General features: G+C 42.9%; 1 protein-coding gene across 3 annotated transcripts in view; it reads left to right on the forward strand.

The window, feature by feature from the left end:
* MYRIP (myosin VIIA and Rab interacting protein) overlaps positions 1-12,034 on the forward strand; it is a 221,589-nt gene that overhangs the window by 29,691 nt on the left and 179,864 nt on the right. For all 3 annotated transcript variants that reach the window (XM_057706817.1, XM_057706819.1, XM_057706818.1), the window contains exon 2: positions 444-587. In XM_057706817.1, the coding sequence (XP_057562800.1) occupies positions 478-587 (110 nt within the window). In that variant the 5' untranslated portion in view covers positions 444-477. The remainder of the gene's footprint in view (positions 1-443; positions 588-12,034) is intronic.

The raw sequence follows: 12,034 nt of genomic DNA on the forward strand, positions 1-12,034 counted from the left end.
CTTAACCACTGGACCACCAGGGAATTCCCCTCGGATTTTTTTTAAAGTATGATTTTATTTTATCTTATAATTATGTGTAATATTTAAAATTTGAAACTTCAAACCACAGAACTTTAGAAGTTTTGGATGTTGTCTTTTGGTGTTTTGCGGAAATCCACACCAGGTCTCATGTACGCTTCATTTTGCTGAAAAGAATAATTTATCTGTTTTCTTCTAATTTAAGAGTTGGGATAAATGACACTGCTGATGATCAGTTACCTTCTCTTTTCCTCCGCAGTCTTGCTGAAGATGTCTGTAAATGTTCGCTGAGTATGAGAGCAGAGCAGGATACTACCTTATGTAAACACTGTGTTTAATTCTGTTTAATAACAACATTGGTTGATTTTCTCCATGGATAACTTTTATCTTGCCCTCAATTTGTGGTCTCTCCTTTGATTTCTCAGGTCTCCTTTCATTGTCTGTGTTTGGTGTTAAATCATGGGGAGGAAGCTGGACCTGTCTGGTCTGACCGATGATGAAACAGAGCATGTTCTCCAGGTGGTCCAGCGAGACTTCAATCTCCGAAAAAAAGAGGAAGAGCGGCTCAGGTGAGATGCTTCTATTTCCTACGTGGGTACAGTGAACCATAGGTGGACACATGAAATAGGCTTCCTCGGTGTTCCTTGCTTTCAGCCCTGCGTTCAAAGTCTTTATGTCGTGTAAACACACATGAGAAGAATGTTCTTCCCTTTGAAGTCAGGCTGGCCAGCTTCAATGCTGGGCATCGAAATGTCAGCTTAGAAATGTGACTGTTCACACGTGCAGTCAAGGTTGTGTTTGGCTGCTTACCCTGTAAATTATTAGCTCTGGGATGGATGGAGTTGGTGCCGATGGTAGCTGTTTTGAGCTTGCTCCTGCCTTTAATTTTCTTGTCGGCAGGTGCTGTTGAAAAATAACCAACGTGTTATGTAAATGGGAGAATTAGACGCGTAGTGGTACAATCTTCGGTTAGAGCTCTCAGCTACTGTGGTGCAGGAAGAGAGCTCTGAAGACCTGGTAGAAGGAGAGTGACCACCAGGCTGGGATGGGGTTACCTGGCTTAGCATCACCCTCCCCATTTTATAGAGGGGAAAACTGAGATCCAGGGAGGGGGGGCTTCTGACTCCCCTGCAGCTCATATTTCCTTGTGGGATGTTCTTGGAAGTACCGTTGCTGCCTAAATTTGGAAGAAGACAGAGTGATGGAAATGAGGTCATGTGTTGGGGTTTGTGTGTTAGCACCTGATGGCAGGTCATCATGAGCTCCCCTCCTCCATAAGCCTGTTTTCCCTCGGGATTCCACAGGTTTGTCATGGCATTGTCTCCTTCCTTAGCCACTGAGCTCAAAATCTCAGTCTTTATAATTCCTTCCCTGACTTGGTCCCCAGACAGGGCAGGGCCAGGCCCTATTATATCAGCCTCCTCAGCATCTCTCCCAACCCTGTCCCAGTCCAGCTTTCGTGACCTTTGGTCCCAGTCACTGCAGTAACCTTCTCTGTGATCCTCCCGCCTCCTCTCCTCCAGGGTGGTGGCCCCTTTCAGCTCTAACCATGCCCTTTCCCACTCTGTTTAAAATTGACATGGGTTGTTTTCCTTTGCCCTTGGAGTTTCTCAGACTTTCTGTTTCTGTAGAATATTTACCTCCCTTACTTGTAAGCACCCTAGTAATTAACTTTATCTACACCATGGTTTTTTTCCCCCCGTATTGTATATGGGAAAGCATAAGCATTCAATATGTGCTTATTAGATGGAAGACAAGAAATCTGTTAATTAAATAGTTGATTTAAAAACCATGTGCCACAAAAACAGACATGGATCAATGGAACAGAATAGAGAGCCCAGAAATAAACCCACACACCTATGGTCAGTTAATCTTCTATAAAGGAGATGAGAATATACAACAGGAAAAAGGCAGTCTCTTCAGCAAGTGGTGTTGGGAAAGTTGGACAGCCACATATAAATCAATGAAGCTAGAACACAGCCTCACACCATACACAAAAATAAACTCAAAATGGCTTAAAGACTTAAACATAAGACATGACACAGTAAAACTCTTAGAAGAGATTATAGGCAAAACATCCTCTGACATAAATTGTACCAATGTTTTCTTAGGTCAGTTTCCCAAGGCAATAGAAATAAAAACATAAATAAACAAATGGGACCTGATCAAACTTACAAGCTTTTGCAAAACAAAGTAGACAATAAAACAAAAAGACAACCTACAGAATGGGAGAAAATATTTGCAAACAATGCAACTGACAAGGGCTTAATTTCCAAAATATACGAACAGCTCATACGACTCAATAACAAATAAAACAAACAACCCACTTGAAAAATTGGCAGAAGACCTAAATAAACAGTTCTTCAAAGAAAAAATACAAATGGCCAATAGGCACATGAAATTATGCTCAATATAGCTAATTATTAGAGAAATGCAAATCAGAACCTCACACCAGTCAGAATGGCCATCATTAAAGAGTCTACAAAAAAACAAATGCTGGAGAGAGTGTGGAAGAAAGGGAACCCTCCTACACTGTTAGTGGGAATGTAAGTTGGTGCAGCCACTGTGGAAAACAGTATAGAGGTTCCTCAGAAAACTAAAAATAGAATTACCATATGATCCAGCAATCCCACTCCTGGGTACATATCCAGACAAAACTCTAATCCAAAAGAATACATGCACCCCTATGTTCATAGCAGCACTATTCACAATAGCCAAGTCCTGGAAACAACCTAAATGTCCATCAACAGATGAATGGATAAAGAAGGTGTGGTACGTATGTACAATGTATACTACTAAGCCATAAAAAAGAATGAAATAATGCCATTTGCAGCAACATGGATACAACTAGATATTATCATACTAAGTGAAGTAAGTCAGAAAGAGAACTACAAATACCATGTGATATCACTTATATGTGGAATCTAAAATATGGCACAAATGAACCTATCTACGAAATAGAAACAGAATCACGGACATAGAGAACAGACTGGTAGTTGCCAAGGAGGAGGGGGTTGGGGTAGGGATGGAGTGGGAGGTTGGGGTTAGCAGATTTAAGCTATTATATATGGAATGGATAAACAACAAGGTCCTACTGTATAACACAGAGAACTATATTCAGTATCCCATGATAAACTATAATGGAAAAGAATAGTAGAAAAAGAATATATATATGTGTGTGTATATATATATGTGGGGGTGTGTATATATATATATATAAACTGAATCACTTTGTTGCACAGCAGAAAATAACACTGTAAATCAACTATACCTCAATTTAAAAAACCCCGGGTGCCAGGCACTGTTGTAGCTGTTGGGTACATAACAGTGAGCCAAACACGCCTTTACCCCATGGAGTTTATATTCCAGAGCTGTGCTACCCATGCCATAGCCACCAACCACATGTGGTTCTGTGCACCTGTAATGGGATGAGTCTGAATTGAGATGCACTGTAAGCATAACATACACACCAGATCTCAAAAATTTAGTACCAAAAAATGTATGATATCTGAATTATTTTTATATTGATTACATTTTGAAACACCAGTGTTTTGGATATGTGAGGTTAAAGAAGAAACATTAAAATTAATTTTCCTGATTTTTAGGGGTTTTTTTTAGTGTGGCTACTTGGAAATTTAAAATGAGACGTCTCACATTATATTTCTATTGGCTAGTGCTGCCCTAGAGGGAGGAGAGAGAGACGAAGTAAATAAATACAAATATATTTGTACGTATTAGGTGTTGAGAGCCACGAAAAAGAATAAAGGAGGGAAGGGAGGCAGACCCTTGCCTGGGATGGGCAGGGTGTTCTCTTTTGCATGGGCTGCTCAGGGAAGACCTCTCCAGTGAGACTTGATCAGAGACTTAAAGGAGGTGAGGGAGGGAGCTGGGCTGCTCTCTGGGGCAACATCAAGCAAGGTGGAGGAACAGCAAATGTCAAGTTCTGATTCAGGGATGTGCCTTTATGTTTCCAGAGGAGCTGGGAGGGAGGGAGCCAGGGGAGGACAGTAATAGAACAAAGTCCAAGCAATCTCCTAAGACCAAACCACGCGTAGTAAATCCAAATTCAAAACCACTGCAGCTGTCAAACATTTCCTTGCCTCTCTGCATTGCTTGGATTTAGGAGACATGGAAGAGTCTCGGAAGCTATGTTACAGAAAGTATTTTTGAATTCTTTAATATTTGCTTCCGTGCACATAAGACTCAGAATGGAAGAGTTTTATTTTAAGGTTTCAGATTGAATTGTGTTTCTTTTCTCCTGACCAGCTGTTCTTTATTTACCTAGTTTCTCTGGTTAGGTTTTGTGAGGGTAGGTCTTGGGTGCAGAGGTTACACAGTGTTTCTAATGATCTGTATTCAGTGTTGACATAAAGTATTGTCAATAAGTAGTTGGTGAAGGTGTGAATTAAATGTTCTCAGGAGGTATGATGGTAAGGGAGAGAGAGAAAGTGGGGCTGAAGGATTCAGCACGCTTAGGTCACTGAAATAAATTCATGGAAAGATAACTGGAAGGTGCAAAGCAGTCTGGGTGCTCTGCACAGTTCACATTATTGATTCCTCACAGGAGTGCCCTTAAGGGGGGTCCCCATTTACATGAAGGCACCCAAGCACAGAGAGGTTGCAAAGCTTTCTCAGAGTCACACAGTTAATTGAGGCAGAGCCAGGATTCTGCTTTCCACACTCTCGGAATTGTATAGACTGGATTAAGCCTTTTCAGAACTGTCCTGTGCAGGTAGAAGAGTCCTGTCCCCCACTCCCCCCCCCCCCAATGAGCACAGTCACACCACAATTGGGTACATCAGCTCCTGTGTGTACGCAGAGTCATAGGTCTTCCTATAGAAAGTGACTCTGTGGACCGCGTATCACTAAGATTACGTGCTTTCCTAGCACTGGGGCTGTGGGATAGCGAACATTTAGTCCCATTAAAGGCTATATGTATAGTAGGACTATTTGTGGGGGGAATATAGAGGATTGGGCAGGCCTGAGAATAGTGGAATAGCAGACAGAGGAGGGGTACTTCTGTACAAGTTCAGCAGAGTGAGTGTTGATTGCATTTTCCAGGACACAGCATAGTATTAAAGCTATGGATGGAGCATGTCGGAGAACAAAAGACATGTTGACTTCTGCTCCCACCTCCAGGGGCTTTGGGTCTAGACGCATCAGGTAAATGTGTAGGAAATACACATTATACTTGATGGATTTTATTCCTTGTCTTTCTTTTGTATCAGATGATTTCATGCAACCAGTAAAAAACAAAATGGAAAAGAAGACCTTACAATGAAAAGCAGCAGTCCTTTGCTCCACATTAAATCAGTTTTGTCCTTAGTTCTGTAGTCCTCCTAGCATTACCTCCACAAATCTAAACAATATGTTTATGTTGCTGTTTCTCGATGCATCAGTTTTAGATAGTCTTTCATGTCTCTGCTCTGAATGGTGGGGATTTTACTCACTTACTTAGACTACTTTTACCTTTTGTTGCTTGACAATTATATTATTATTTGTGGTTTGGTTTTCTGTTGGTCATCTTTCAAACAAACTGTATACAGCAACCTCTGGGTCTCGTTCCATCCACGTCCACCGTCCCTTCTTGGTTCTGGCAGCACAGGTATGCGTACGGCATCCGTACCTTCCGTCAGCCACCCCTTCCACTGTCTTCACCTCACACCGGCCCCTGCGGTACCGTCACTGTTACGTATCCAAGGTTGAGGCCGTTCAGGGGCTGGTCTGCAAACATCAACTGGCGTCTTTCTTGTTTTGGTCAGAGGTTGACTCTAATGTTGAGAATCAATAGGCAGCCCTTAAGTTATTATGATTGAAAATAGTGTTCACTGATCCCTTTTCCAGATTCCTTTTCATTGAAATCTGCAGGTGGCTGATCGGTCCCCTCCTTTTTTCCTTTTTTAACTTTTATGAATTATTTACACTTTTATTTCTTTGATATCATTTTAAAGGAGTTTTGAGAAGGAGGAGAGGCCACTAAGTGTTTGCTTAGTCTGTCATCTGGAACCCATCAGCCACAGTAACTTACTTGCCGGTCAAGGCCACAGAGGAGGCTGGAGGAGGTGCAGACATGAAGGGCCCTCCCCATGTGCAGCATGTACCCAGAGCATGGTCTGGGGTCACACAGGCATGGATATAGGTCCTTCTACCTCTGCTTAACTTGTCAGTAGGTGGAGGGAGCCTGACCCCTAAGACCCCGGATGGAAGGGAGTTTCTGATGACCAGCAGGGACCTTTGTGTCCAAAAGAAATAAGCTTTTGTTGGGATAAATCACTGAGGCCTCAGTGTTTATTTGTTATAGCAGCATAGCCTAGTATTACATTGACTGATATAGTTTCTGGGAGCTGAAAGGGACCTTGACTTTAGGCCCCCACCCTTGACTTTGTAGCTGCAGAAGCAGGCTCGGGAGGTACATAGGCAGTGTACCAGTGGTGGAGTCTGGCCTGGACCCAAGGTTCCTGATGCCAGGGCTCCTGGTCTTCTTCTGCAATCTGGCCCCTTGTGTAGTATAAGACACCTGTGGAAATATCTCCAGACTTACAGTAGAATCATTTTATACCCTGTGATTTTATATTGTCAGGCACGTTTACAAAGTGGTTTTTAAAATAAGTGTTAATTGCACAGTACTCTAGTGTTCAGATTGAGATGTTTATGAGATAGCCACAGCCTTTAAAATTTCTCATTTAAAATGTGCTGGCCAGAAGCTAGTTAGCATCTGGATAACTTCCAAAGATTTGCTGGTGCTCTAATGGACTTGGTCTGTGGGGGAGCAGAGGTTAGATTTGATGAAATGGTTTCCCGTAACTGTGACTGGCCATTAATTGTCAGGATTTGCTGAACTGAGAGTGTGCTTCTGCCTGCCAAGGACTGCTGGGCCCAGGCGAGGCCAGGCCAGGCCAGGGGAAGGAAGGGAGGGGAGGACGGAGAGCATGAGTGGCAGGGCACTTCCCGTCTAGTCTTTCTCTGAGAGGCTCAGCAGCTGCAGCGTGTAAATTCCTCCTCCTTGGGCCTGCATTAAGAAGGGGATTAATGCACTTGGAGGCCTGTTTCTGTTACTCAGTTGCTGACATGGCCTGTGCCCTCTCTGCCACGTTGGTAACGGGATGTGAGGGCAATTGTCCATCCCTCAAGAGTCAGGTCTAAGTGTTGTGAGAAAGTAACTGAGAGCTGCTGGGGGTGTGGAAGGACCACTGCAGGAAAGCAGGGCATCTCCCCAAACTAGAAATGCTTTGTGCTTCTAGTCTAGAAACTCCTTTGAGGTTTAATCACAATTTTATAAAATAAAAAGAACACAGTGCTTTTAATGAAATGAGCTAGTGATCTTTCTTCATTCAACATTCATTTTAAACAAATTAAAATTTTATTATGGGAACTTACTTTTTCAAGAAGTTTCTTTTTCAAAAAGTAAAATGGCTTTGTTCTCAAGGTCCCTGGTTTGGACACTTAACTTGATCGAATGAATTAACAAACACTCCTGGTCATATCCTCCTTTGAAGCTGGAAGTCAGATTGCCTCGTCTTTACTCAGTTGGAATAAATGTGCCCTGTGGTTTATGAAATAAATATGCATTCACAGAGTACATCTGCCCCGCATCTCCTCACTGGCCCTTTGTGGCTCCTGAGATGCCACAATAACACTAGGGCATTAACCTGTCCAGGTGATGCATCTGCTGTCTCAGAGAGGGGATGCTGCAAGGCAGGAATTCCTTCCTCTGCATTGCTAGATCAGGTTGGCTGGCCAGTCACCTGGCAGGGCTCTAAAATAACAGAGCCCAAAGCAGGTGCACTCTGTGGTGGCGTGGAAGGTTTGATACAGTTCTGTTTGAGTCACTTTGTGATGGGGGAAGGCCCAGCAATTTGTAGACACCAGGAATGGTCCTGAGGACTTGTGTAGGGCAGGTGCGGGGACCTCAGAAGCGGGATGTGAGTAGGATAAAGTGTATCAATCTCAAAGCTAGAAGGGACCTCATAGATATTTTTAGATTGCCTTTGTACTTATTATTGGTATTTTTAATAATGAAAAGTTCACATATATTAAATCAAAGCTATTGGCTATCCCTTCATTTGCTTTATAATCATATACTGAATGTCAGGAACCACCTGGAGAAACATGGGGGAGATGCAGGGTGGGGGTGGGGCACAAAGTTAATAAGTGCCTTGACTCTTGAGGAAAAGTCCAGAAGGTGAGCTAAGTCTGATATGAATAATTAGGATGCTATAGAGAGTAAGAAATAAAAACATTATGGCAGACCCATGGGAATACTTTCATCTTGTAGGTGGGAGGTAGGAAAAAGAAAAGACTTCCTGAAGGAGAGGTGCATTTGATTTGATCCTTGAAGGTAGACAGGATTCTTTAAGTGGATTGAGACAAAGGTCTGGGCAGCAGGCAGCATCCTGAGTGACGTGATAGGATAGAAAGGAGGGCTTGTTGGCTTGCTTTCTCAACCCCAATCAGGAGTGTGGTGGGGCAGCGGAGGAAGTGACTGCCTTGACAGCAGTTCTTTTTGCACCATTGCTAATTGTGTGGAATAGAGAGTGGTGTTGCAGAAACTCACCTCCTCTCATTCCCAGCAACCCTGGGAAAAGCGCTATTCTTACCCATTTCCCAAGTGGGGAAAGTGAGGCTCTGAAAAGAAGTTAAAAACTGGCCCAGGTTGCACACAGTGAAAGGAAGAATCAACTCAGAGCTAGGACATCACACTGCCTCGGTACTGAAAACAAGGGCACGCCGGAGCCATGGGACAGAATGGGTGAAATTAGGGCCATCTTAGAAAGTCTGGTACCTGTGCTTGCTCAAGCTTGGGGTAACATTCCCAGGGATGGGAAAGTAGTAGGGCCTAAGTCAGGGTATGGGGAAGGGTAGCACATCACAGTCGTCATCAGCCGTCTGTGGCACTGAGCACTTGACGTATGGCTTGTCCAAATGGAGACCTAGTCTGTAGCATGAAAGCTCTAGTATGGAAAAGAACGTAAAGTATGTCAATAATTTTATATTGAAAATACATTGACATGTATCTAAAATTACATTCTAAGTAAAATGTGTAATTAAAGTTAATTTCACCTGTTTCTTTTTTACTTTTTAAAACTGTGACTACTGGAAGACTTTATATACATCACTCACATTATATTTTTATTGGCCAGCACTGGTTTGGAATGCTAGGTGAAGCAATTTGGAACTTACAGGATCAAAAAATAGCTTTCTTCCCCAATTTTTTTTTTAAGGCTAATCCTTTCCTTTATGAGGTTTGTAGGTATCTGAAAGATACAGCAAATGTCTTAGCTACCTAACTGTGCATTGGCCTTTGCTATCAAGAACTGTCATATCTGCCATGTGAAGGTGATCTCAGCATAATAGCCTGGTATTGGCTTTCCTGTACAATTTAAAAGGAAAGCACCCTGTGATCGTGTCATATTCACTGTGAAGAGTTTGTACATCTCAGGATGGAATAAACCCTTTGATATTTCTTTGAAATTAATGGGTGACCAAGTATATGTCATGAGTTTTGAAATAATGAAGTGGCCTTAGGATAGCCTCATATTCATAATTCGTATAATGTCTCTGGCACCATAAAACTGCAAGTTATCACATATTCGCCTGTGGGGATCTGCTTTTAAGAATGGCCAAGAGAGGGACTTCTAGGTGGCGCAGTGGTTAAGAATCCACCTGCCAATGCAGGGGACATCGGTTCGAGCCCTGGTCTGGGAAGATCCCACATGCCGCAGAGCAGCTAAGCCTGTGAGCCACAACTACTGAGCCCATGTGCTGCAACTACTGAAGCCCATGCGCCTAGAGCCCGTGCTCCACAACAAGAGAAGCCACCAAAATGAGAAGCCTGCGCACCACAATGAAGAGTAGCCCCCGCTCACCGCAACTAGAGCAAGCCCATGTGCAGCAGTGAAGATCCAACGCAGCCAATAAATAAATAAATAAATAAATTTATTAAAAAAAAAAGAATGGCCAAGAGAGTTTGATGCTGCAAATGTGCTTATAATGTAGAAAAAGAATCATACTGATGCTCTTATTTGCTTTTTAATTTGTAACCCTTCAAAGATGTGTGGTTACTAATTTGTAAATTGTGGATACCTTCTCCCCATAATCCCATATTCTTTAATAATATTCTAGATTGCTTTTGTGGCTCTAAGTTCCTGATCTTATTTACTTTTCCACTCCCAATGTCAGAGGCTCAACTCTGCTGGGCTCTGATAAAGCTTTTGTGGTGCTAATTCTTGGCTGGACTTTCATTCCTTGGACCTCTGGCTCCAGAAAGCATTTCTTTGGCATTTGGTGTGCATAGAATTCAGGTCTTGAAAGAGAATAAGGAGAAAAGTTTCTGCAGCTGTTGTGAAAGCAGTTTTTTTTTTCAACCGCAGTAGTTCAGGCACGTCCACAAACATTTAGCCAGAAATAGTCTGAAATGCAGAGTTGGTGAACACAGATGGACACTGTAGAAATCAGAGTTTCACCTTCACCCTGTGCTATTGGAATGACAACTTCCTTGTCCCCATGACCTTCTTCAGTTCTTGGAAACAGGCCCGTGCCTCAGGGGCCTTGTCCCCTGCCTTCACCTCCTTACTCAGCTCCTGAAGACAACAGGCTCATCTCAAACCTTCCTGCACTGTTGCTAGGAATGTAAGTTGGTGCAGCTACTATGGAAAACAGTATGGAGGTTCCTCAGGAAACTAAAAATAGAACTACCATAAGACCCAGCAATCCCACTCCTGGCCATATATCCAGACAAAACTCTTAATTCGAAAAGATACATGCACCCGTGTGTTCATTGCAGCACTATTTACAATAGCCACGACATGGAAGCAACCTATATGTCCACTGACAGATGAATGGATAAAGAAGATGTGGTCCGTATATACAATAGACTACTACTTAGCCATAAAAAGAACAAAATAATGCCATTTGCAGCAACATGGATGCAACTAGAGATTATCATATTAAGTGAAGTAAGTCAGAAGGAGAAAGACAAATACCATATGATATCACTTACATATGGAATCTAAAATATGACACAAATGAGCCTATCTGCAAAACAGAAACAGACTCTCGGACACGGAGAACAGACTTGTGGTTGCCAAGGGAGAGGGGGTTTGGGGAGTGATGGAGTGGGAGGTTGGGATTACCAGATGTAAGCTATTATACAGGATGGATAAACAACAGGGTCCTACTGTATGGCACTGAGAACCATATTCAATATCCTATGATAAACTATAATGGAAAAGAATATTTAAAAAGAATGTATATACAAGGGTGGGTCAAAAATTATCCACACTCTGGTTATATTAAAACTTCTGTAAATTCTACAGCCAGAGTGCGGATAATTTTTGATTCACCCTCGTGTGTGTGTGTGTGTGTGTGTGTGTGTAACTGAATCACTTTGCTGTACAGCAGAAATTAACACAACATTATACATCAACTATACTTCAATTTTAAAAAAAGCCAGTGAGGATAGGAAAAAAAAAAGTAAAGAAAGAAAGAAAACAGGCCTATCTCCAGGACCAGTTTCTAAGCTGATACTATCATGAAGTAAATTCATGAACCTTTCTGACTCTCAGAATAACTTTTAATGAGTTCCTTCTTTCAAACGGGAGATGTCTGCTCTAGCCTCGAGATTTCTTTGCTTCAATTCCCAGAGGAGCTGGGCCCCAGGTGCCCGGTGAGTCCCAGCCCGCTGCACTTCACGGCCCACTGCTGGCCTGACTCAAGGGCTCCCCTCCTGCAGCAGCTATTCACGTGTGTGGGCCTAGGACCCAAGCCTCCTTCTCTGGCTGATTCTTATCCCTATGCCTCAGGCTAGAGCCAGAGTACCTGGCTCCTGTGTGTCTAGCTGGATCCTGGGTTTCCAGATGTGGTGACCCGCCTAGGAGGTTGGCAGGGTCTGTGGTTCCAGCCACCTCTGGAGTTAGCACTAGAATGATGTGTCCTTAGCCTCTGCCAAGTTCCTCCAAATGTTCGTTTGTGGTCAGCCCCTGTAGCTGTGACAGTTACCCCTAGTCAGCTCCCACCG

Source organism: Hippopotamus amphibius, chromosome 13, assembly GCF_030028045.1.
Source record: "Hippopotamus amphibius kiboko isolate mHipAmp2 chromosome 13, mHipAmp2.hap2, whole genome shotgun sequence".
In the NCBI taxonomy this organism is placed as follows: Eukaryota; Metazoa; Chordata; class Mammalia; order Artiodactyla; family Hippopotamidae; genus Hippopotamus; species Hippopotamus amphibius.